Source organism: Callorhinus ursinus, unplaced genomic scaffold, assembly GCF_003265705.2.
Source record: "Callorhinus ursinus isolate GAN/ISIS: 27379988/994484 unplaced genomic scaffold, GSC_fseal_2.0 scaffold3, whole genome shotgun sequence".
In the NCBI taxonomy this organism is placed as follows: Eukaryota; Metazoa; Chordata; class Mammalia; order Carnivora; family Otariidae; genus Callorhinus; species Callorhinus ursinus.
In genome coordinates this window covers 31774908-31802047 of record NW_027397065.1, presented here as the reverse complement: position 1 = coordinate 31802047, position 27140 = coordinate 31774908, and the positions used below count along the sequence as shown (strand labels likewise).

General features: G+C 46.9%; 1 protein-coding gene across 1 annotated transcript in view; it reads right to left on the bottom strand.

The window, feature by feature from the left end:
• SH3PXD2B (SH3 and PX domains 2B) overlaps positions 1 to 27140 on the bottom strand; it is a 101102-nt gene that overhangs the window by 25591 nt on the left and 48371 nt on the right. Inside the window, exons 5-7 of the mRNA XM_025866619.2 lie at positions 15401 to 15492; positions 11452 to 11477; positions 3266 to 3400 (exon numbers count right to left, since the gene is read on the bottom strand). Coding sequence (XP_025722404.1) covers positions 3266 to 3400; positions 11452 to 11477; positions 15401 to 15492 — 253 coding nt within the window. The remainder of the gene's footprint in view (positions 1 to 3265; positions 3401 to 11451; positions 11478 to 15400; positions 15493 to 27140) is intronic.

Sequence of the window (27140 nt, the reverse complement as noted above, 5' to 3'; positions counted from 1 at the left end):
CTAAAATAAATAAATCTTAAAAAAAAAAAAAAGAAAAAAGAAAAACAGGATTTATTCCCCAAGGTCACACAGCTCCAAGCCCTGGACACCCCAAAAAAGAAGAGAAGGAAGGGGCAGACTACTGAGCAGCCTTCCTGGTCTTACAGGGAGGCCTTTGCTTTTGAACTCCCTGAGGTGGAAGTCAGCTGCTTTAATCAACTGGACACGCCTTTTAAAATATAAGTTTTGGGAGGGCACCTGGGTGGCTCAGTCCGTTAAGCATCTGATTCTTGGTTTTGGCTTAGGACATGATCTCAGGGTCGTGGGATCGAGCCCTGCATTGGGCTCGGTGCTTGGAAGGGAGTCTGCTTGGGATTTTCTCTCTCCCTCTCCCTCTGCTCCCCCCCCCAACTCTCTCTCTCAATAAATAAACAGATCTTAAAAAAAAAATAAAAAACAAAATACAAGTTTTGGTGGCTGGGAACTGTGTGTGTGTGTGTGTGTGTGTGTGTGTGTGTGTGTGAGTGAATGGGGTGGACAAATCCAGAAACTAGAAGGTATGTCCTATGTCTTCCTAAGAACTCTTATTTGTAGGTATTTGTGTGGGGGTTAAGCAAACTGTCACAATAGAACAACAATGACAGCAAGGTGCGCCAGACTGGGTCAGCGCTTCACATCTGCTACTGACGGGCTGGATCCTCACACTAGCCCTGCAGCGGCATGTGACTGCCCCAGTCTCTGGATGAGGAAGCCGAGGCTCAGAGAGAGGTCACAAGGAAAGCGCCAGAGCCAGGATTCAGTCCTAGGCAGTCCTAGCCTCAAAGTCTCAGCTCTCAACCATCTGCCCTAATCCCTCCTTGTTGCTAGGGGGAGAGTAAATTGCCATGGCCAGTCTGGAGGCAGGTCATTTGGCAGTATCTTAAAATTCAAAATACATGTACCTGTTGTTCTGCACTATGTCTCGTATCTAACCTAAAGAAACACTCACCAGTGTGCATGCATATACTGTTCACGGGAGAGAAAAACATGGTTTATTCAGATCAAATAGTATGCAGATGTTGAAGGATTAAGAAGAGCTAAATGTTGACTAAAAAGCAGGTTGCAGATCAAAATGTAACAGAATGATACCACTGGGGTTAAAAAAACTACAAAATTATATCAACACAGGCAAAATATGGTGTGTGCATAGGGTTCTGTATCTACACATGTGCACACGTGTAGACATACAGACCACATACAAACATGTGTATACATGCATATGCATGAAGACACACACATACACATATGTGTATGTGTTTATTCAATTATCAAGAAGGATTCATAGTAAACTGATAGAAGGTCTATCTGGGGTTTGGAAAGCGGGCTAAGGTTGAATGAAGCCAGTGGAAAGAACGGATTTTAACTTTATCATTAATGTTTTAAGAAGAATGTGTCCACATATTACTTGGGTCAGTAAAATATAATTAAAAATAAATGTTGCCAGTTTGTTGGCCACTGGAAGATGGGACCTTCTGCGGGCCCCATTTCCTCCATTGCCTCTGGACATACCAGGCTTCTCCTCAGCAACCCCATCCTAGCTCCTACTCTTCTCCCGGCAATGTGTTCTTCCCGACTTCAGGCACACAGGCTGCTGGGGGGCAGGTAGGGGCTGCCTTCCTTAGTCCCTGCGGGGCATGCTAGCCACACCCATGATCTGCATATACTCATTCCCAATAATTAGATCATCTGCATATACTCATTCCCAGGAATTAGAGAGTCACATGGCCTTGGAGCCAGCTGGAACTGTTTGGAATTCTAGCTCTGTAACTTGTCGTGAGATCTTGGGTGAGTAAGCACGGTACTTGGAGTCTTGTTTCTTCAGCTGTGATGCGGGGATGGCAGTTCCTATATTAATTAAAGAATTTGGTTGGCTAATGCTGATCTCATGACTAATGGTAACATGATCCAGATGCTGCTGCAAACATAGTCTTTCCTATTTGTTGGCCCATAACTAGCCACTGGGGTGTCACAGAGATTGGCCTGCTAATGATATTATTAGGCAAAGTCACATTTTAGGCACAACGAAGCCAGTGGGTTTATGCCACTTTTTCCTGGAGAGAATCTGCTCATCCCCCTACTCCTTGCTCTTTGCCTTCAGTGGTGCCAATGGTTGCTTTGTGGCTAAGGAAGGCAAGAGGAAAGGAAACCCACATTCTTGAGTGCCTACGGTGTGCCGGGCCTAGGTGTCGGCACACTCTAGGTAGCATCTCATTTGATTCTTGTAACAGTTCTTTGAAGTAAAAGCTTTCTCTATTTTCTATTTTTTTAAAGATTTTATTTATTTATTTGACAGAGAGAGAGAGAGACAGCGAGAGCAGGAAAACAAGCAGGAGGAGTGGGAGAGGGAGAAGCAGGCTTCCCGCCGAGCAGGGAGCCCAGTGCAAGTCCCGATGCGGGGCCCGATCCCAGGACTCTGGGATCATGACCTAAGCCGAAGGCAGATGCCTAATGACTGAGCCACCCAGGCGCCCCCCTGTTTTTTTTTCTTTGAAAGATTTATTTATTTATTTTTGAGGGAGGGGGGTGGAGGGGTGGAGGGAGAGGGAGAAACAGTCCCAAGTAGACTCAGGGCTGATTGCGGAGCCGGACACAGGGCTTGATCCTATGACCCCCCCCCGAGATCGTTATCTGAGCCAAAACCAAGAGTCGGACACTCAACCGACTGCACCACCCAGGTGCCTTGAAGCTTTTTCTATTTTGCATATAAGAGAATGGATGGCCAGAGAGAAGCAGCAAGCTGGACTGTGTGAAATGCAGAGTTCAGATGGAAACTCAGGCTAAGTGTCTGATCATACCACCTTCTGTCCCAGACCTGGCCAGTGTACATGACCAGGGGTCCTTGTGATGACAGGTGGGCTGAGGAGACAGGTGATGTGTCCATCCCACCATAGCCTACAACTGATGGAGCCTTCACGAAGACTCCCATGGTAACCAAAGGCAAATTTCCAGTGGAATGCTGGACTCCATGTCTCCAAGTGCTTTGAAACCAGAAGACACGTTCATGAAAAGCGACCCTCAGAATAACTCAGTAACAACTGATCCAACAGGATGCTGGTGAGTTGTGACCAAGTGCGATATTTGAGCCCTGCGATCAAACAGAGGTAGTTTTCTAAGAGGGTATCAGCTGGATCTGGGGAAACTGCCCAGCTCAGGTCAGCCACTGCAGTTTCTGTGTTTCCAAATATCTCCCGTCCTAGGGGCTTGGTGACAGTGTAGGGCAGGGAGGGAGGTGGCTTGGTTCCTCTACCTGACTCGTTCTTCTCGATGATGTCCACCACCTGCCCCACGCTGAGGCTGATCTCCGAGCTCTCCTGCTTCTGGTAGTCTGCCACCACCACATACTGCTCCAGGACCATGGGGTCCACCGAGGTCAGGTCACCCCCTGTGGATATAAAACCTTATCAGATGTCACCTCTAGCCACCACCCCGCACGTGAAGGAGCAGGAGCCCGGGGAGTACGGTGGGTCAGGAGAACACTTCAAAGACAGAAAGAAGCTATTATAGGACTTATCTCACCTCATCTATTCATTATTTTCTTAATTTGCTCATCCAACCACCAAAAGCTATCAAGTGCCTCTTCAATGCAGACACTGTGTGAGCCACTGGGGATTCAGAGTTGGTCAAGATTATGGTACCTGCCCTGGAGAAGCTGACGGCCTAGTGGGAAAGTGCATTCACTTGTGCCCATCTTCCCTTCCATCCATTCATCCCTCTGCCATTCCTCATCCACCCACCGTCCACCCACCGTCCATCCAAAAATCACTCATCTGTGAATTCATGAAGTCACCAGTGATATTCCAGACACTCTATTAGGTGCTGGGGGGGACTGAAGTGGATGAAACAGATATGATTCCCAGTCTCAAGTAACTTCATCTAGTTGGGGAGACAGACACATGAACAGATCTATATAATCATAAGAATACAGGATAATGTAAGTATTGGTTTTTGACAGCTGCATTGCTGGAGACAACCTAGGATGCTGGACCAAGAATGATAGGGAAAGGGGATGTCACATTCCATGGGGTGGTCGGCAAGACCTCCCTAAGGAGGGGAGCTGAGTAAGAGACATGAGAGAATGGGGAAAGAATGATGCAGGCAGGCTCTCAGACCGGAAGGGGCCTGGAAGGAGGCCAGGGGGCTGAGCCCAGTGAGCGAGGAGAGCAGTCCTATATGAGGACACACAGCTGGGCATGGGTCAGGACGGACAGGTAAGAAGTCTGGATATTTTTTTTTAACCCTCAAGGAGAAAGCCACTAAAGGCCTTTAAGAGGGAATGACAAGTGCAGATTTACATCCTTAGAAAGATAATTCTGGCTGCCACATGGAGCGTGGATTAGAGGCTGGCAAGAAAGAAAGCAGGCGACCAGATGGGAGGTCACGGGTTCGTCAGGCAGGAGACGATGGTGGCTTTGGACCAGGGTAGTGGCAGCGGGAAGAGAAAGGCGTGGGCAGGTGCTCCAGGAGAGGCTGTTTCCACAGGATGCGGTGTGGACGGTGCCCTCGGGAGTTGTGTGGTCCCGGCTGAGTAGTAAGACATACCTGATTAATAAAGGAAGATATCCTACAATATGGGTGATGTGAAGGGACATCTGAGTTCAGAGACTCCGAAGAGAAGGGAACAGCCCTTTGAGGACAGCAGACAGAATGGGACGGGAGGGCGGCCTGACATTTGTGGCCACAGGGCCCTGGTTTTGTGAAAGTCCCGATTCACAGTATTTCTTCCTACTGTTTCCATAAACAACTGAAACATCCAGGAAATCCCACATTTCTGTGTCCAAACACACCCAGTAATGGCGTGGCGTGCAAGGGCCAGCTTCACCCTGAGGCAATTTTGCGCACCCCTTCCCAGCTCTATTGGGTGACGCCTTGCTGGTAGCTTGAAACTGGCCACAGCGGGAGTATTGACACCATGGATACTGGCAAATGCTACAAAGCAGGGCTCTTGATCAGAAAGCTGGTTGTGAAGTTATTCGCCAGCATGCCAGTGCACCCCAGCCTCTGGCGTCCAGAAGCAGAACAAAAGCCCTTTGTTAGAACCATGTGCTCTGAATCTCCGATGTGGAAAACCAGAACAGGCCACTGTAGCAGGATGAAGTGTCACCGAGTCTTGGCTCTTCGCAGCTGAGGATAACAGAGGGAAACAGGAGCCAGGGCAGGGCCTAGGGCTACCGTGGGTGCAGAAAGCATGGGAAGAGAGAAAGAGAGCAGAGAAGAGAGACGGAGACGTAGACCGAAGGTTTGGGAGCAGGTCGGGAGGGAAGGAGCCTCGCATGAACGCCCATCACAGGCTACACATCATACATAAACTATGTCAACGCAACCACCCTGGAAGGCGGGTACAGCCACCCTTTAAAAGACAAGAAAAGAGAGGCTCCAAGACATCAAGTGACCTGCCTCGGGTCCCACAGCTGGATGGTGACAAAGTGGGACTTGAACCAGGTCCCCCTGGCTCAGAGGCTCTCCAGTGTGGTGGGGGCACGGTGCAGGTAGGTAAGGAAAGAAAAGATGCTAGGGGAGGAAGGGTAGTCTGAGGCCTGTTTGCTTTCCTTCCCTGTGGGTCCCCACGAGAACCGCCCGGGACCAGTCAGGCTGGGTCTGATTTCCTTGCGTCTCTCTGGGCTATCTTCTCTCCTCCTCCAGCACCTCCCCCAAGGTCAGGCTGCAGGGCTAACTTCCTCCTGGTCTCCAGCACGACAGTGCACCCCAGCCAGCCCAGCCACTCGAGCCGTTCGGGAGTAGCCTTTGAGCAGGCTGGTTACTGCCCCTCCTGCTGCCCCCATGAGATCGGAAGCTCCTGACAGCGGAAGTGTCGACGGTGTCCTGAACCGCCGGGCACTGTGCCCACAGAGGTCCCATCACGTGAGGGAGCGTAGGCAGACGCTGGCTTGCTGGAGGCTCCTGGCCCCTGCGAGCTGGGGACAATCTCCCCAGGGGATGCAATAGGTAGAGACCAGAGTCTATAGCTTTCATCCCAGGATACAGCCTGCCTTAGGGATCACAACGCCAGGAATGCAGCTACCCGTCTAATCTGGCGCTCAGGTGGGTTGTCTCCAGGCAACTGTGCTTCCCTGTCTCTCAACCTGACAGAAAGAACTGGAGAGACAGGAGAAAAGCAGCCACTACACAGTCAGGTGAATTCGCAGAGATGTGCCCAGGTCTTCCCCGCAGGAGGTCAGGGGGCTGGGAGGGTCAGGGAGCGGCTGTGCTCCTGCCTGGGGGTTCTCTGCTGCCACCTGGAGGCAGGTCACCCAGCCACGGGTCTGATGCGGGTGGACCTTCTTTAGAGCACCCCGTCACCTGACTTCTCTCCCCTCCTCACGGAGCCCCATGCTCTGCACCAGGGTCTGAGTGAGGATTCTTTGGGATGGTGGTGGCGGGGAAACGACATGTGTAACTGGTCTCTGTCCTGCCCCTCTGGTCTGTCCTCCATACTGCAGAGTGCTCGCTCCAAAAATGCTACTCTGACCCTGCTGCTCACTGCTCAGCACTTGGTATGGCTCCCCATTGCCCTAAGGTTCTCTACAGCTTGGACTCTGCTGGCCTTTATGGTCTTGTCTTTCGGCTACCTTACCCCCGGTGTACCCATAAAACCGGAAAGCGTGAAGGTGCCTTTGCATAGGCTGTTCACTCTGCTCGGGATGCCTTCTCCTCTCCCCTGCATTCACATGGGGACCACCTAATCTTAGCCTCCTAACTGGTCTCCTGCCCCGGCCCTGACTGCCGCAATCTGTTCTTGACACAGCAGCTACAGTGATCCTTTCCAAAGACGTGTAAGATCGTGTTCCTCAAAGGTCACGACCCTGCAATGGCCTCTACCTCACTCAGGAAAAGCCCAGTGGCCTACGGGGCCCTGCCCAATCCCTCTGGTCATTTCTTCTGCACGCTCCCCAATGTGGCACAGGTAATTGCATGGTTTAGGCTCCTGCTCCAGGGGCATCGCATCAACGAGAACTTCTCTGACCACCTTGCACTGCCTCACCTGTTTTTTTTTTTTTAAGATTCACATATGTTTAATATAGATAAAGGCAAGAAAAGGACAGTCCCGAATTCAAGAGCAACCTTGTGTATAATTTATATGGCGGGGTTGAGTGCCTCATCTAGTTTTATTTCACCACAGTGTTTGAAAAAAATCACAGATTCTGTGTATTTACTTGTTTCCTTGTTGTCTGTCTTTCCACTCTAGAACATAAGCCCCACGAGTGCAGGGACTCAGGCTCCTGTTTACTGTTGGATTCCCTATCCAGAGGCTCACAGGCCCATGGTCTGTTTCGGTACAAGGGGAATTCGGAAAGATTTTATTTTTTAAGGTGGGCGCCACGCTGGGCGTGGAGCCCAGTGTGGGGCTTGAACTCAGGACCCTGAGATTAAGAGTTGGATGCCTAACTGACTGAGCCACCCAGGCACTCCAGGAAAGCTTTCGTATTTTTAAAGGGTTGTAAAGGAGAATGAGAGGAAGAGGAAAAATTATTATTATTATTGACAGGGCCTGTATGTGGCCTGCAAACACTGAAATTTTACTATCCAGCCCACTAGAGAAAAAGTTTGCCAACCCCTGGCCTAGAATGTGGATGGCACCTACTAGGCTCAATAAATATCTGAAGGAAAAAAATGAATATTCTAAAACTCACCTTTAAAGGACTTCTTACCCCAGAAATAAATTTAAATGCTTTCCTTTAGAGCACTTGCAATATTTTATTTTGTTTACCATCTATTTTTTCTACCAGACTGTAAGAATACTTCTCACATCTTATTTACCTTTGCATTCCCTAGAGGCTTAGAGCACTGTCAGGCATACAGTAGGTACCTAATAAACATTTAATCAATAACTGTGTCTGTCTTGTTCTCTCAGCACTTAGCACAGACACTCAATGGATATTTGTGGAGTGAATCAACAAAGGGAAAATTCTAGAAACTCTTCTGCTTTGCATGGCTCCAGGCCTCCTCCTAAGAGCACACAATGCTAACAGTTAAAGCAGGCACCTGTCCATCTCATGGGCAACCAAAGATGACTCCTTCTTGCCTCTAGGCAGGGACAGAGCTTTGATGGAGTCAGGGTCAAGTCTGGTTACTCGGTCCAGAAAGCTCATCGTTGCCACTCAGTCTGAACAACTGATGGTGGTACATTTGTACCATCCAGTTTTCAGGATTCTGATCAATGGACTGATCTACTCATTTCTGCACCAACTCTCCCAACCAGGCTGCCAAGGGGGTTTGGGAGAATGAAGAGCAGTGACAGAATCAGAAAATCACGGGACTCACTGCAAATGAGACACCAATGCAGGCAATGCGGAGGTCAGGGAGCAAGGTTTAGGACTCTGGGCTAGTTCGAGCAGATCTGCTATTGAGCACAGGGCTCGGGGCCGCACTTCCTCAAAGACTCGCTAGGGGCCACGTCTGTGTCCGACCTCTCCTTGTTCTTCTAAGACAACAGCTTTTTACACAGAAGTTCCTGCCCTTAAGTGGTTTGGAAGAGAGTGCTTGGGGCTGCTTTCCCAGCACCAGTTCTTCTGCCTTCATTTTACCCAGAGCATGCAGTTTATGAAAACGTCATTCGTTTGACCAGGATTCTCAAACTAGGCTTCAGGCCAGCTAGGCGCTAGGTGGAGACACCTACTGGTGGACAGCGATATTGCGCCCAAGCTCTATCATGCATAGTAATAGCAATACCTGGAAGTTGACGCAGGTAGCTAAGCACTAGGAGCTGCAAGCTTGATATCTAAGTATTCCTATGTAAGGAACGTCATCCTTGTGGTCCAGCAGGAATAAGAGAACAAACCGGTCAGCAGAGAGATTTGACAGTGGAAGGGTGATTTTAATACTGAGGAAGCGCTATAAAATATTCTCAAGAGGTACAGTGCCCGAGGTACCATAGAACCTTCTAACTGGCATGTTTTTATTCACGATGACATGTCTTGAATTTTAAAGATAACTGCATGGACTGCATTTTGTCCCTCCAAAATTCATATGCTGAAGCCTTAACTCTCACAGGATGGCATTTGGAGGTGGGCCTCTGAGAGGTAATTAGGTTCAGATGAGGTCATGAGGGTGAGGCCCCCATGATGGGGACAGTGCCCTTACTAGAAGAGACACCAGAGAGCCTGTTCTTGCTCTTTCTCTGCCATAGGAGGACACAGTGAGAAGGCAGCAGTCTAGAAGCCAGGAAGAGGGCTCTTGGCAGAACCTGATGGTGCTGGCACCTTGATCTCTGACTTCCAGGCTCTGTACTTGTGAGGAAGTAAGTTTCTGTTGTTTAAGCCACTCATTCAATAGTATTTTCGTTATGGCAGCTCAAGCCAGACTAATATAGTGAGTAATGATAAAGTGGGATTTTCTTTCCAGAAATTCACTATACTGCCAGTCTTGCTGAAAGCCAGTAAATTAGAGAATACTGAAATAAGTAAAGGGTAGAAAAATCAAGAAGAAAGATGCTCTTTAAATAATCAGATGACCTCTTAAATTTGGTGGGAGGACTTTTTCCTGCTGGATGAGCAAAAGTTGAGCCCACATTAGCCCAAGTCTGCAGGAGCCAGCCAGCTGGCCATGACTGGCAAATTCTGGAGACCAATGAGCTTTCTCCAATTCAGAGTTCTGGCACAGAAATCTCAGGGTTTGGGCTGTCAACCTTAAATCCCTTTTACAGTCAATCAAGAAGGCCAGTTCTCACATAAAGGAAGTGTTCAAAGGTCAGATAAGAAAATAAGGCTAATTCCAGCATGGGTCTTTAGCCTGAATGAAGAAAGATGCTATTTTCCATCCAGCTGAACTATAAATAAATCCATCCCCCATCATTGCAGGTGAATGATGTAATAGTCGTCACCACAAATTAGAACCTCTTCTCTTTTCCAGACCAGTCCCCTCATCAAGCCTGTTCTGACTGGACACTTTGGTTTTTGCAAACCAGAGCTGTCTCTTTCCTCTTCTCCTTTAGCCGTTCCCTCCAGGAATGTCTCTGCACACTCAAAGCCAGAAACTCTGTGACCTGCCCAAGAGTGGCTGTGCCTCTTTTCCTCTCTGTTCTTTTCTAAGAAACATATCATTATGCTCAGAGCTCAAGGACCATTTGCAGCTTTAACAGGATGCCATAGCCCCGGCCAGTACCTATAAAACCCGAAAGTGGAGCTGTAAACAGACTGGTTGGGAAAAGGAGGGTGTTCATTCCAGACACCAGACCTTGAGGGAAAGAGACCCAGCTCCTCCCCACTCTTCCTTGCTAGAATGGCTGGGGCCCTATAAAGCTGACCAGAGGCCTTGTACCCAGGGGGCCGTAAAGGGACCAGAGGCATTGAATTTGGAGAGGGATGCCCATGTGCTTTGAATTAATGGTAGCAGTATAGAGACAGCAGGAAACATGTAGCACTTAAAATATGCCAGGCATTGTTCTAAGTGCTTTGTACATATTACTATAAATCCGATAATAATCCTCCAAGATAGATTACTATTATTATCCCCATTTTACAGATGAGAGAACTGAGGGCCATGGGAGGAGGCATCCTTTTTCACATCCAGGATCTCTGCTTGGCCCCTCTTTCCCCACATCATTATCAATGCCCTCAATCTTCCCGGAGTCCTAGATGCATATAAGAACTTAGACTTCTGGAAGCTCTGAAGACCACGCTGGCTCCAGGTGTGGGGGTTGCGGGCAGGGGACTTTGCAGATGTGGGGTGGGGGCGGATAATCCTGGGGTGCTGGAAGGAAAGGTCAGACTGTTGTGAATCTAAAGTTGTCAACCCCAGGCCTGCAAAGACTGAGTCATTCCTTTGTGCATACCCGAATCCCCACCTTCTCTTTCTCCATCATTGCTCTAGAGAGAAGAGCTGTGCCTTCCAGGGTGGACAGGGAGGCTGGGAAGGGAGGGCACTGATGCTCGGGAGAAGGGAGTGAGCGCCAGAGGTGCTGGAAAGAGTGGCCGTTACTGCCCAGAACAGTGGCTGGCTAAGGGAAGCACAGAGGCTGGGCCTCCCACTTGTGCACCTCTCCTCAACCCCAACCGCCCTTCGCTCTGTGGAAAGCTCCTGCTCACTCTTCAAGACCCAGCGTCTCTTCTTTTTTGACCCCTTCCAACACCTGGGAAGAATGCTCTCAGCTGTGAGGCACCACATTCCTCTGTCTGCAGCAGAGCAGAGGTACCTAACCCTCTACGTCTGGTCAGGGGGTGTCAGGCTCCCCCACTCCTCTGAGGCATTCTCAGGGAAAGACAGCAGGTCTTATCCAGTCTGTACCTTTTTGGTATAGGATGCAACAACCTCCAATTCTTTTTCTGGGAAACAGGCTGGAATATCAACCAATCAACCAAGCATCCGTCCATCCATCCATCCATCCATCCACCCAGTCACATGCTGTATCCCTCAGGCAGTGCCCAGGGCCTGGCGATCAGAGGTGCTCAGCAGGGGTATGTTGAACATTGAAAGAATGAAAATGCAAAATATTCTTACCAGATTTCTTTTTCCCAACATGCTCCCTGCACAGGAAAGAAGGGGATGGGAGAGAGTAACGAGTCAGTAGTGTTACACAGTGACATGGGTTATTCCATTAGGAAACAGATTCTCCATCCCACAACATCTCCAGTGAACGAATACAATCAGAGGCAGCCCCAAGGACCCAGATTCTTTGAAAAAGAAAGAATTCCTCTTAATTTTCTCCCTTTGCCCTGTAAGTGCTCTGGCCCCCTGGGGACCAACATGTCTACGCTATTTGCAGAGTAGGGGGCCCTAGGGAGGGGTTGATGTGGGGGCATGCAGTATGAAAACATTAGGCCCCCATGTTGCACAGAGCCTGATGCCCACCTCGGCAGGCACAGCAGAGACCCTGCCCCACTTCTTAGGGCTGCCCTGAGCTGTACTCATGGAGCAGAAAGCTCTCGGGGGTAAGTGTAAGTGGAACGCATGAAAACTGGGTAGAAGTCTAGATATCAGTAAATAAAACACACCTCTCTCGCCATGACATAGAGAACACTACTGTGGGCTAGGATTCATACAGAATAATGAGTACCGACTCCCTTGTTATTTGTCACCCACACTGGAATTTATACACACAACTGCATTACCAATACAATATTACAAATCAGGAATTACAAAATACTTATAAGTAAAGTATCCCATTAGTAAAAAGGTTTCCTATATTATAAAGGGAAAAGGGAGGTGACTGGATGGTTGGTTTGAGACAAATGTTGTGGCAGTAGTAACATTAGCTAATAATTACTAAATGTTATTACCCTGTGCCAGTACCCTGGCTGGGTACTTTTAGTTCACTCATTTAATGCTCATAATAACCCTTGGAAATAAGTGCTCTTTTAATGCCCATTTTCTGGGTGAGGAAAACGAGGCCCAGAGAGGTTAGGTAACTTGCCTAAGGCTACACAGCTAGCAAGGTGCAAGCTGAACCCAGATCTACCTAACTTTTAAAAATTGAGCTATAAATCACGCACTATAAAATGCATTCTGCTGAAGTGTAGAGTTCACTGGTTTTTAGCATATTCACAAGGTTGTGTAATCATCACCACTGTCTAATTCCAGAAAATATTCATCATTCCAAAGAGAAACCTGGTACCTAGAAACAGTCACTTGCTGTTCACACTCCCCCCAACTGCTGGCAGATACTAATTTGTTATTGATACTAACATTTGTCTATTCTGGACGTTTTATATGAATGGGATCATATAGTACGAGGCTCTTTGAGGCTGGCTTCTTTCGGGTGGCATGTTTTCAAGGGCCGAGCACCTTGTACCACAGATGAGTATTTTATTCCTTCTTATGGCTGAATAAAACCCCGTTGTGTGGGTAAACCACACTTGGCTGACGTGTTCATCAGCTGAGAGGCACTGGGTTGTTTCCACATTTTTGGCTCTTACGAATCCTGCTTCTGTGAATGTGTACACAGGTTTTTGTGTGGACGTATATTTTTATTTCTCTTGGTTCTATGCTGGAATGGAATGCCAGGTCACATGGTTAACTCTGGGTTTCACTTTTTGAGGAACTGCCAGGCTGTCTTCCATAGCAGCTGTACCATCTTACGAGCCCGCCCGCAGCGCACGCCGATGCCAGTTTCTTCACATCTTCGACAACACTCACTGCTCTCTGCTTTTTGGTTCTAGCCAACCCAGCGGGTGTGGTTTGGATTCACATTTCCTGATGGCTAACGATGCTGAGCAGCTTCTTCTCTTCTCTGCTTATTGGCCATTTGTGTATCTTCTTTGGAGAAATGTCAAGTTCAGTCTAATTTTCAAGTCTGGCTTTTTCACCACCGTGTAATGACCCTGTCCCTGTCATTGTGGGCTTCGTGGGAGAGGGTGAGGGGGCTAAGCCAATCCCCTGAGCCTGGGGCTGCACTGCTGTGCACTTGGGAGGAGCAGCAGGGCCTGGCTCCAGTGCTGGGCCGCGCTGGTCGGTCGTGCTGTCCCCTGGCCACGCATTACCTCAGTGGGGCTAAACTTCATTGCCCCTGTGCGGCTCACGTTTACTGGCACTTACTGGGTACAGAGTGCTGGTCAGAGTGCTGTATCTGGACCCACCCGATGAATGTTCATAATAATCCTTGAGGGTTACTCCATTTCACAGGTGGAGACAGGGAGACCCAGAGAAATGAAGCACCTCACCCAACATCAGAACCCAAGGATCCCAGCTGGGGCCCACTCTCCTGACCAAATCTTGGCCTGGCCTGTAGGTGAAGTCTCCTTCTTAGCGGCCAGCTCCAAGACACACCCACAGAGGTCCCTTAGGGCTGCCTCTGTGTAAAGCACCATCTGCCTGAGTTGCCATCAAGGTCTGGACCTGAGCCACGGTCTGGGCTCCTTGAAGTCCTAGGCTCCTGCCTGCCATATATTCCTGCTGGTTGTCTTGCTGTCCTGGCTGGAGCCGGCAGTTAGGGGCAGCGGGGGGCTCTTGGGATCAAGCAGCAGCATGTGTGGGCTCACCAGGCACATCATCTTCTCTGTGTGACATGCTTGGGACGGTCCCAAGTTTTCCTATGCATGGCAGCAAAAAAAACCTTCCTTTAACAGCACCATTTGGAATCCATCTTCTGTCTCCCTAAAGACTGCCGGGAACGACCCCCAGTTTCCATCTTTAGCCCTAACTCAGGTATGAGCTTCAGGATCCTGACCAAGGGACCGGCTGTTTCGTTGCTATTTCATTACTCCCTCAACCAACAACCAAGGCCCACCTGAGACTGACTGCCTGCTGTGGCCCCAGAGCCACCCCCTGGGCCCTCAGCAACCTTCCCACCTTCCTTCCACATCAAAGCCTGGCTTAAAGACAGGAAGGCCTCACCAGGTAAGTAAGTACCTGCCATGCACCAGGCTCTCCTTTATAGGCAGGATGGTGTTTAATCCTCACAACCAAGATGAGATCGAGGTTAGCCAAGACCACTTTACTGATGAGGAAACAGAAGCCCAGAGAAGTCAAGACACTTGTTCAAGGTCATATAGCAGGGAAGGGACAGAGAGATTGGAACCTTTTCCTTCTTTACAGGAAGCCTCTTGGAACTAGATACATATACTCCAGCACGATGCTGTTAGCTTATCACGGCTGATACTTCGTGCTTTCTTTGGTGTAGTCTAGGCTACGTTTTGTATTTTTGGTGGCTTCTAGTTGTGTGTACATGTGTGCGCGTGCACCTGCACCTGCTCTCTCTCTCTGGCCAAAGAGGCTGTCTGGCACTTCTCAGCCCTTCCCAATAGGTGCTGGCTCTGGCCCCTATGACCCCAGACTGCCCCGCACCTGTGGGCTGGTCCCCACCCCCCCGCCCCTCAGCCCTGTGACTGCTCCATTATAGAGAACTCTTCTCTCTGCAGACACGCATGGTGGTTTCCCCCACAACTAAACTTTCTAAAAAAGCGCTATGTGTAGGTCAGTGTTTCGGGCTGGCAGGGCCATTGGTGCCATCAACTCCTGATGTGTAAAGCCAGCAGGCAGTAGGGAGAGTCTCTGCAGCGTGCCTGGGCTGCCAGGACCACTGGCTACGCACAGACAGGCACCTCGAAGTGTTTTCTGTCTGCTGCAGGGGCTGGGGTGAACATTTTGGGACAGTGTTAGACCCTGGATGATCAGGATCAAATTCTGGCCCTGGCCCTGTCACTCACGAGCGCTGAGACCTCGAGCAGGTCTTGTCACTCATTCATTCATATCCCTCACGGTCACGAGCACATTCACCCTTGTGGGCAAGGCCCCACTGCAAGGGCATCCAGGCTCCCGCTTCCACCACTCTCCATGCGTGAGCCAGCTTCCTTCCCCTGTGCGGGCCACATGCAGCAAGGTCCCACAAGGGCTCAATCAGGGTGGTCAAGCTGAATTTTTTACTTGTTCTATTCCAATTCCTCTTGGGGTCGGCCTGGGAGCAGGGACAGCCGTGAGGGTACACTTTGGGGAAGTCCACACACCAACTTACTCTTTCGGGGGATTCAGGTCCTCGGGTCTTGTCTCAAAGAACTGCAGCACCTCATCACACTGAGAGATATAGGGGGGCAGCTGGATCAGGGCCTGGAGAAGAGACACAAATGAGTCCAAAGGAAGGAAAGGGGTGTCAGGAATGCCATGAGTCAGGGCTTCTCAACCTTGGGTATGATAAGAATCACCTGGGGGGCTTGTGAAACCAGACGGCTGGGTCCCAGATCTTTTGATTCAGTAGGTCTGGGGTGGGGCCTGAGAATGTGCATATCTGACAAGCTCCCTGGTGTTGCTGCTGGTTTGGGGACCACATGCACACATGCATGCATGCACACAGTGTATACACGCACACACACACACAGGCGTGCCCATACATGTTATGGGCATATCTGAGCAAAGAATATGTATACATTTATCTGAAACACTAAACTGGTGACTTCATGCCATGTCATTATTCTTCTATGACTTCATGTCTACTGGATGTTGAGGGTGTCTATTGCACAAATGTATCGTACTTTATTGACCCAGCTGCCTACTGGTGAACACTAAGCTGGTTTCCAACATGCCTGCATGCATGTCTTAACTCACAGATCTGCAGTGTTACAGCAAGGGCACTGCTTTATGATTTGGGTAGAGGTTAGAAGTTCCCAGGTTATTGAGGGGTTGAAACATCTGGTATCTGTCACTGCCCCAGTCCATATTAATTTGCCATGCTAGCTCATCAGTTAAAGGAGCCTCAGATGTCTGCCAGCGGGTTGGATAAGGAGTGGGTGGAGGGTACAACGGGGACGAGGCATTCTTTGGGCCTGTTCATCTCCCAACAGGTATCCATTCAATGATTCTAAAGACATGATTTCTGGGCCCAGCAGTGCACTGGTGTCTGTGTCCAATACGAGAGAAGGATGGATGCATCCTGATCCTGAAAGAATATGAAACTAAGATGAAGCACCATCATGAATAAACAGCTTAGTGTAACAGACCTTTATTTAAGCCCCTTCTGGCCTGGGTCCTGAGGATGCAGATCGCAGTGCAGGAAAGCTGCGTCATGCACACATTCTCTTACAAACTTCCGTGCAGGGAGCGCGCCTGCACACACGCACAGATGTAAATGGCACGGGCAATGTTGCCCGTCATTTCAGCCCGCCAGTGCCTGCTCTGGAGGGAGGCAGGACTCTGCTCCTCTCCACAGAAGGCCTCAGTTCCTGGGTGCCTCTCATGTGCCTCCTGCAAGTGCTGAGTGAGTTGGGAGTGGAGAAAAACATGTCCTATATTTTCTATATAACAAGCCTCTAAAAGCTCACCTTCCATTCATCCCCTGCAAAGTGATGCTCCAACCCTGCTCCTGGCATACGATGGACTAATGGAGAGACGGATGGGGGTCTCCAGTGGTCCCTTCCTCAAGGTTTCAGGGGTATTTTGACTTATTTTTCTGATTTTTAAAAAGTTTTAGGGGCACCTGTGTGGCTCAGTCGGTTAAGTGTCTGCCTTTGGCTCAGGTCGTGATCCCAGGCTCCTGGGATCGAGCCCTGCGTGGGGCTCCCTGCTCTGCTGGGAGCCTCTTCTCCCTCTCCCATTCCCTCTGCCCCTCCCCCCTGCTCATGCTCTCTCTGTCAAAATAAATAAAACCTAAAAAAAATAAAAAAAGTTTTAATTGTGGTAAAATAACACATAAAATTTGCCACCTTAATCATTTTTTTAAGTAGGCTCCATGCCCCATGTGGGGCTCAAACTCATGACCACGAGACCAAGAGTCACACTACACTCACTCTACAGACTGAGCCATCCAGGCACCCTATCATCTTTAGCATTTTTAAGCATACGGTTCAGTGGCATTAAGTACGTTCACCTTGTTATGCAACCATCCCCACCTTCCAGCCCCAGAACGCTTTCTATTTCGCAAAACTGAAGCCCTGTACCTATTAAATAATTCCCCCTTCCTTCAGTTCCTGGCAACTGTTCTACCTCCTGTCTGTATGAATTTGATTGTTCCAATACCTCATATAAGTGGAATCATACAATATTTGTCCTTTTATGCCGGGCTGCTTATATTTAGCTAACAGCCTCAAGGTTCATCTATGCTGTAGCAGGTGCTGGAATTTCCTTCCTTTTCAAGGCTGAATAATATTCCACTGTACGGCTATGCCACATTCTGTTTATTCACTCACCCACTGGTGGTCCCCTGGGTAGCTGACCCTATATGGCCTTTGAGTCCGGCTCTGACTCTAAGCCAGACCCCCAGGTTCGAGCTGTCTCATACCTAAAGCTGAAGAAGACGTGAGGTCGGTGGACGTGTGTTAGCAGGGGGATTTCCCTAGTCACTGTCCAAGCTCTTCACCCCAGAAGGGCCTGTTATTTGTGGCTCATTGATTTTACTGAAGTAGCTCCTGCTCTGTAGCAGATCCCCAGGGACTGATCTTTTCCAGGCCAGAGGCAGAGAGGCCAAGAGGGAGCGAGCAGGCGCTTCCCTCCCCTGCCTCTGGCTTCTGACCTCCTTCTCTTTCGGGTTTGGAGGATTCATTCTGCTTGGGACAAGCTGCCGTCTTGGGGGCCCCCGTGGGTCTTTCTTTCCTCTGAAATCCTGCAGTTCGTACAGTTAGAACCACACAGTGAAGGAGCTGATTATATGCTGGACCGTGGTGTGTCCTGGCTGCTTTGTGTGCAGAAATCTTGCGGTTGCCCCCAGACTGCAATAACACCCTTCCCTTATGTCGGCTCAGCACTCGACGGCTCCCGGAACACGTTCGTCTGTGTCATTCCGTGCAGTCCTGGGAGGGCTGGCCCATTTCGGAGATGGGGAAATGGAAGCTCTAGTGAAGTAGGCAGGACTGGATAGCCCAGGGCTGGCTGACTCCAGCTCCTCTACCCCGAACCCACAGAAGGCAGGGGTATGCGGCTGTTCCTCCCGCACCTTCCCTACAGGTCTAGATAGTCCTGGGGAGCCCCTGATACCTGGTTGAAAGTATTCACTGGACCAATGCCATAAGGGAGAGCAGGGTGGGCCCTGAGGTGGCCATGGCCTGCACCTGCGGGGGCCTCCCGGGGTGCTCCCTGCTGAAATGAGCAGAGGCTCCAAAAGGACCAGTGAGGGAAGGGACAATGAGGCCCACGGAAACCTCCTGACAGTGCCAAGTTCCCTTTTGGTTTTGAGCAATTCCTAGGAAGTAAAAGCCAAATCCCTAAACCATAAAATATAGCCAAGTTACTAATAAAAGGCGGCACTGAGTGCTTTGATGTTTACCCCTTTCATTTTGGAAGGACAGGCTAACACAAAAACATGACCCGGGGCAGAGAAATAATTCTGCTTCTGAAATACTCCAGAACTGTCTTGTGTTCAGTCAGTAAAAACGAAGAACCACAGTTCCAGGAAAACTCCGTTCTGTCCCGGAGGGAATCCTGGCCCTTTGGAGAGATGCGGCTGGTCGATGCAGGGATGAGAGGAGAGGTGAGCAGAACGAGTCCCGTTTGCTGAGAGTCATGATAAAAGGTCAGATAGCCCCAGCTGCTGATTCTGGCTCTGGCCATGTCCCATCACCTCCAGCTTCCGTTTGCTCATCTGTAAAACGGAAATCACAAACACCCACCTTGGAAGGTCGTGCTACAGAATAAGTGAGGAAGTGGCTTTGAGATTTCCATCATACGCTATAGCTGCTTGACGTGAACTCTTTGTCTCTCGGTGCTGTGTTAATGGGTACTGTATACTGCAGTGGTTCTGGGAGGTGACTCCAGAGCCAGCAAGATGGCTCAGTTAAATAACAATGCCTCGCCTAGTGAGGGAGTTGGGTTTTCTCAGTCCTTTCAACCCTCTTGAACTTCAGAATGAATGCCTTAGCGAATTACCACTTTTCTCTCATTCTATTTTTAAAATTTTCTTTCAGTGTGATAGTAACGCTCACCACGAGATCTATCCTTGTGACAAATTTTAAGTGCACAATACAGTACTACTGGGTGTTGTACCGTGGATCTCTAGAGCTTACTCCTCTTGCTTGGCCGCAACTTTATACCCGTTGGTTAGTAACGCCCCGTTTTTCTGTCCCTCCAGCTCCCGGCAACCACCATTTTGCTCTGTGATTCTGAGTTTGACTATTTCAGATCATGTAAGTGGAATCATGTAGGATTTTATCTTTCTGTGACTGGCTTATTTCACTTCGTAAAGCGGCCTTAAGGTTCATCCACATTGTGACATATTGTCGAATATCCTTTTGAAAGGCGAAATAGTATTCTGTTGTCTGTATATACCACGTTCAGGTTGTTTCCACATCTTGGCTATTAGGAATAGTGCTGCTACCAGCATGGGAGTGCTAATCTCTCTTCCAGATCCTGATTTCAATTTCTTTGGATGTATACCCAGCAGTGGGATCACTGGATCATATGGCAGCACTATTTTTAATTTTCTGAAGAACCTCCATACTGTTTTTCATAGGGGCTGCATTTCGCATTCCCACCAACGGTGTGCAAGCGTTCCAATTTCTCCATATCCTTACCAACACTTGTTTTTGTTTTTTTTTATAGTAGCTATCCTGACAAATGTGAAATGATATCACATTGTGATTTTGATTTGCATTTCCCTGATGATGAGTGACATTAAGCAGTTTTCCATATACCAGCTGGTTATTTGTGTATCTTCTTTGGAGAACTGTCTATTCAAGGTCTTAGCCCATTTTTAAATCAGGTTATTAGCTTTTTTATTATTGAGATATATGGGTTCTTTATATATTTGAGATTGACCCCTTGACAGATATATGATTGCAAATATTTTCAACCATTTTGTATGTTGCTTTTTTACTCTGTTATTTCCTTTGTTGTGCAGCTTTTTAGTTTGATGTAGTCCCACTAGTTTATTTTTATTTTTGTTGCCTCTGCTTTTGGTATCATATCCATGAAATCACTGCCAAGAGCCTCAAACAAATCCACACATATAGGCAACTGGTCTTTGACAAAGGCACCGAGAACATACAACGGGAAAGGGACAGTCTCTTCAACAAATGGTGCTGGGAGAACAACACCCACATGCAAAAGAATGACACTGGGCCCTTATCTTACACCACATGCAAAAATCCACTCCAAATGGATTAGAGACTTAAACATAAGACCTAAAACTGGGAAATTCCTGGAAGAGAAAGCTTTTCTAACTTGTCTCTTAAGAGCAGGACCAGGTTGGGGCGCCTGGATGGCTCAGTCAGTTGAGCATCGAACTCTTGGTTTTGGCTCAGGTCATGACCTTATGGGTCATAGGATCGAGCCCTGAGTGGTGCTCCGTGCTCAGCGGGGGATCAGCTTGAAGATTCTCTTCCTCTGCCCCTCCCCCAGCCCTCACTGGCACACACTCTGTCTAAAATAAATAAATAAACCTTAAAAAAGAAAAAAGAAAAAGAGCAGGACCAGGTAGTGTGGGGCCTCGGGTAGGCAGGCAGCAGCTGGCTAGACTGAAAGACATATCCTTTGTTGCTATTGTTTCATTGCTCTTTTATTTTTGGCAAGTTTTAGCAGTTTTATATTATGGTATATTATAAAATTTCCTCTAAAATGTATATTTTTAAGAAGTTAAAAAAGCGAGTTAATTTTAATAATAATAATACAGGTGGTAGTATACAGTAAACGTCTTGACAGGAGGTCTCAAATGGCTGGAGTCTGGTAAACACTGCTATTAGACTGCCTATCATTTAGTTCAAAATACCACAGTATGGGCGAACACACTCGTGTGTGTCTGTCTGTGTGTGTATGTGTGTGTGTTAGATTTAAGCTACACGCCAATGATGGTTAGTAAAAATGTGAATCTTCATCAGAAATGAACACTCTGGCAAGTAAAGAACTCTAATCACAAGTCCTCACTCTAGAAAAGGCTATTTCATGGCTTCAGTTATCTTGACCTCTGACCAACACTGTAGCCTTTATTCACCAGCACAACAGTTGTTAGAAATGATATTCTTTACTGGTGAAATGAGCGATACTCTAGAAATATTCTCAGATACTCTGGCCCTTGCATGAAAAGAATGTGCCAAGTCCATCCTCCAAAATGGTACCCTGGGTCTAGGATTCTGAATCCTCTGTGTTCTGTTTCTTCTAGGGGATTTAACTGTCAGACCAGGGTGGGATGAGCCGATCCTGGCACTGGGATATCATTCCATTTGTCTCGAGGAAATGTCCATGCAAAGTGGTGTCAGACTGACAGCTGGTGTTTCAATAAGCTTACAGAACAACTTGAGAGGCTGTGTAGGGAGCTGCTTGATGATAAATGCTTGTGTATGTGACAGCACTTGGCCAAGTTTTGTTTTCACTGTGTTCTTCAATGAACAGAGGTTCTTAAATTTAATGTAGTCAAGTAAATCAATCTTTTAATGGTTGGTACTTTGTGTCTTTAAAAATCCCTCTATACGTAGAGATTATAAAGCTTTTTCCCCCTATTTTTATCTTTTAAAACCTTTTATACTATTGCCTCTTACATTTAGGTCTTTAATTTCCTTGGAAATGATTACATGTGTGGTGTGAGGCAGGGCTTAGTTACCATTTTTTTCCCCCCATAAAGATCCCCACTTACTGAGGAAGCCAACCTTTCCTCAATGACCGGCGAGGCTGCTTTTGTCAGTATTAAAGTGTTCAAATACACACAGGTCTGTTTCTGGCTTCTCTATTTTGTTCCAATGGTCTGCCTACCCTTGTGCCAACACCACACTATGTTAATTACTGTAACTTTATAATAGGTCTAGTAGAGCAGAAAGTTTCTTCCTCGTTGGAATTAGGTTTGGGATACCTACAGCCTTTGTCTATCTTTATCTATTGGAGAATACCAATTTCTACTAAAATAAAGCTAATAGTTATAGATTAAATTGGCTTAAGTCAGCTCACAACAATGCCAATAACGGATACTCAAATGTTAAGTAAAAGTCTGTGTAGTCTGTAAAAGATTTTGCAAACCTTGGAATAGATAGTTTCATCTCCTTCCAGGAGGGCAGTTCCCTTGAAGCCAAGCCGGGGAATTTGGCCAAACCAAACCCCAAAATATCTGCTCTGCTCTGCTTCTTATGATGCATTAATTGCAGGGAGTGGTAACTTCCATGTGGCTCATCCAACATAAGCCGTTTCTTCCCTATGGTGAAACCAGGTGAATTCATGATCTCTATACCATTCCAAGCATCAGCCAGATGCAGGCAGCTGCTGCTATCTCTTTTTATTTCAGGATTTTTAAAAAAGATTTATTTATTTATTTTGGGGGCAGAGGGGCAGAGGGAGAGAGAGAGAACCTCAAGCAGACTCCCTGCTGAGCACGGAGTCTCGGGGCTTGATCCCACGACCCCCAAGATCACAACCTGAGCCGAAATCAAGAGCTGGACGCCCAACTGAGCCACACAGGTGCCCCTCATTTCATGATTTTAAATCTCCTTTTCCAAATCAAATATCTGGAGGTTCATGAAGCCCTGGGTATGAGGAAAGTGTCACTCTGGGGAGAAGCTGGCTGGGCTGGGGTAAGAAGCAGGATAGCACACTTTGGGCTGAGAGACAATAGTTGCTAGGGAAGATACCAGCTGGAAATCCCCAGCTGGCCAAGATAACCCCAGAGGTCTGAAGGTCTTGCCAGCAAGGCCTGGACAAAGGACTTTTAGGCTCTAGAGGTTTGAAAAGACACAAAGAGGAGAAGATCCGAACTTTCCTCTGAGAGCTGGGAGGCAGTAGTAGTACCTTTGTGCCTGGGTGACCTTCCCTGCCCTTCACTCCCCAATCCCTTTTTAAGCATATCCTTAGGAGAGAAAGAGAGGCCGTAAGTGGTATGGGAGGGCCAAGTCCTAAAAGGCTAGCATTCAACCATCAAATCCTCCAATACTACTGTTGTAGGTAACTTTGTTGGACCTCTGTTTCTTCGCCTACACAGTGGGAATAATAAAACCTATTTCTTAAGGTTGTTGGCGGGATGAAAGGAGGTCATGTCTGGCAAAGAGAAGACAAGAGTGATCAGGAGTGATTTTCTGCCCTTCCATGAGGTCTCTTGCCAAGACAAGCGCCATATATCCCCGCACTGCCCCCCTTTACATTTTTTTAAAGATGTATCGAAGTATAATTTATGTATTATAAAATCCACCCATTATAAGTACACAATTCAATGATATTTAGTAAATTATAGAGTTGTGCAACCAACACCACAATCTAGTTTTAGAACTTTTCCATCACCTCAAAAATTTCCCCCGCCTAACGTGTGGTCCATCTCTGCCTGCACTATCCTCAGGCCTCGGAAACCACTGATCTGCTCTCTGTCTCCATCTGCACATTTCATGTAGATGGAATCATGCAACGTGTAGTCTTTTGCATCTGGCTTCTCTTAGCATCACGTGCTTGAGATTCACCCAAGTTGCAGCATTTATCAGGATTTCACTGCATTTTATTGTCGAAAATATTCTATTGTATGGGTATTCCACATTTTCTTTATCTATGCACCTGATGATGGACATCTGGATTGCTTCCAGTTTTTGGCTATTATGAATTAGTACTGCTACAAACATGTACATTCAAGTCTTTGTGTGGATGTAAGTTTTCAATTCTCTGGAGTAGGTATCTAAGAGTGGTCATATCTCACTCGTGGAAGAAAGTGCCAAACTATTTTCCAGAGTGGCTTCTCATCGTGTGTCCCCACCAGAGCGAGGGCTCCAGTTTCTCCATATCCTCACCAGCTCTTGGTTTTGTCTATCTTGTGGATTACAGCCATTCCAGTGGCTGTGTAGGTTTCTCATTACCTAATGATTGCCTAATGAGTAATAAAGCTGAACACCTTTTCATGTGCTTATTAACCATCATGCATCTTCTTGGGTGAAACTTCTATTCAAATCTTTTGTCTATTTTTAAACTGGGACATCTTCATGGTTAAGTTTTAAGAGTTCTTTGTATAGATTCAATACAAGTCCCTTGTCAGAGATGATTTACAAATATTTTCTCCTAATCTGTGACATGTCTTTTTACTTTCTTCACTGGATTTTTTTGAAGTACAGAGTTTGGAAGTTTAAAGATTTTATTTATTTATTTGAGAGAGAATGAGATAGAGAGAGAGAGCATGAGAGGGGGGAGGGTCAGAGGGAGAAGCAGACTCCCTGCTGAGCAGGGAGCCCACTGCGGGACTCGATCCCAGGACTCCAGGATCATGACCTGAGCCGAAGGCAGATGCTCAACCGACTGAGCCACCCAGGCGCCCCAGAGTTTGGAAGTTTAATGAAGTCCAATTTATCAATTTTTCTCTTTTGGTGTCATATCTAGGAACTCTCTGCCTAAATCATGGTCATAAAGATTTTCTCCTATGTTTTCTTCTAGAAGTTTTACAATTTTAGCTCTTATGTTTAGGTCTGTGATCATTTTGAGTTGATTTTTGTGCATGGTGTGAAGTAGGGATCCAACTTAATTTTTTTTTCCTTTTTTTTTTTGGTGTATGGATATCCTATTATCCCACACTGTTAAAAACATTATCCTTTCCCTATTGAATTTTTTGGCAGCACTGCTGAAAATCAATTGACCATAAATTTCACAAAAGTTTATTTCTAGGCCCTCACTTCTGTTCCACTGATCTACGTGCCTATCCTTATGCCAGTCTTGATTACTGTAGCTTTTGTAGGAAGTTTTGAAATGGGTACTATAAGCCTCTAATTTTGTTCTTTTTTTCATAATTGTTTTGCCTATTTTGGGATCCTTGCATTTCTCCATATAATTTAGGATCAGCTTGTTAATTTCTACAAAAAAGCTTACTAGGAGTTTGACAGAGATTATACTGAATGTATAGATCAATTGGGGAAGAACTGCCAGCTTCATTTTATAGTGTTTTTTTGTTATTATTTGTTTGTCATTGAGATTTGTCTTTTTTATTGTACTTCCAATCCTGTCCTTTGCCCATTTTCCCTGTATGGTTGTTTGTCTTTTTCATATCAATTTCTACAGATTCCACATAACACACACACACACACACACACACACACACATTGTTCTCATTAAGAAATTCATCCTGACCCCCAAATTCTAATTTATTCTCCTAGATTTTTTTAAGTTTGTATTTAAATTCCAGTTAGTTAGTATTCAGTGTAATATTAGTTTTAGTGCACGATACAGTGATTTAGTACTTCCACACTTCACCTGGTGCTCAGCACAGCAAGCGCACTCTTCAATCCCCACCACTATTTCACCCATGTCCCCGCTCCCCCGCCCCACCCCGCCTTCGCCTCTGGAAACCGTCAGTTTGTTCTCTATAGTTAAGAGTCTGTTTCTTGGTTTGCCTCTCTTTTTTTTTCCCCTTTGCTCGTTTGTTTTGTTTCTTAAATTCCACATATGAGTGAAATCATATGGTATTTGTCTTTCTTTGACTGACCTGTTTCACCTAGCATAATACTCTCTAGTTCTATCCGTGTCATTGCAAATGGCAAGATATCATTCTTTTTTATGCCTGAGTAGTAAGAAGTGCCATTTTAACACTACTGAGTCTTCTAATCCACGAGTAAGTAATGTCTCTCCATTAATTTAGAGCTGGTTTAGTTTCTCTCAACAGTGTTTTGTAGTTTCAATGTATAAACCCTGTACTTCTTTTATTCAATTTATTCCTAAGTATTTTATTCTTTTTTTTTTAAGATTTTATTTATTAATTTGAGACACAGAGATACAGAGAGGGAGAGAGAGCATGAGCAGGGGCAGAGGCAAAGGCAGAGGGAGAGGGCGAAGCAGGCTCCCCACTGAGCCAGGAGCCCGATGGAGGAGGGCTCGATCCCAGGACCCTGGGATCATGACCTGAGCCAAAGGCAGACGCTTAACCATCTGAGCTACCCAGGCGCCCCCAAGTATTTTATTCTTTTTGATGTTATTGTGAGTGGAATTATTTTCTTAATTTCATTTTTGGATTGTTCATGCTTAGTATTTAGAGGTACAACTGATTTTTTTTTAAATAAAGAAAGATTTTTTTATTTTATTTTTTTTCTCAATGAGGCTCCATGCCCAATGTCAGGCTTGAACTCACAACCCTAAGATCAAGAGTCTCACATTTCACCGACTGAGCCAGCCAGGTGCCTCTACAGTTGATTTTTTTTTTCTTTTAAAGATTTTATTTATTCATTTGAGACACAGAGAGAGAAAGTATGAGCAGGGGGAGAGGCAGAGGCAGAGGAAGAAGCAGGCTCCCCGCCGAGCCAGGAGCCCAGTGCGGGGCTCAATCCCAGAACCCTGGGATCATGACCTGAGCCGAAGGCAGATGCCTAACCATCTGAGCCACCCAGGCGCCCCAACAGTTAATTTTTTATATTGATCTTGTATCCTGTGATCTTACTAAACTTATTAGTTCTAGTAGTTTTCTTTTTTTTCTTGTGGCTCCCTTATGATTTTCTCCAACAGAATCATGTCATCTGTGAATCAAGGCAGTTTTATTTCTTCCTTTCCGAACTGTATGCCTTTTATTTTCTTTTTTCCCTGTGTACACTGGCTAGAACCTCCAGGAAAATGTAGGACAGATGTGAGAAGAACAAATACATATGCTTTGTTTCCGATCTTTGCTGCTCCATTGTTAAGGCATTTCTTGTTATTCCCAACCTTCTCCAATCAGAGCTGCTAGTGATTTTAAGTTAGAGAAATAATACTAAAGGTAAGGGAACCCAGACAAAGGAAAAGCATGCTTCTTTCCCAACCACAGCTGCAAATCAAAGGAAATGTAGCCAAAAGGCAGGCCCCTTGTGATTTAGAACATTCAAGGGATTGGCAGCCAGCTGCACTGTCCAAGGACAGGGACTGAATAACTT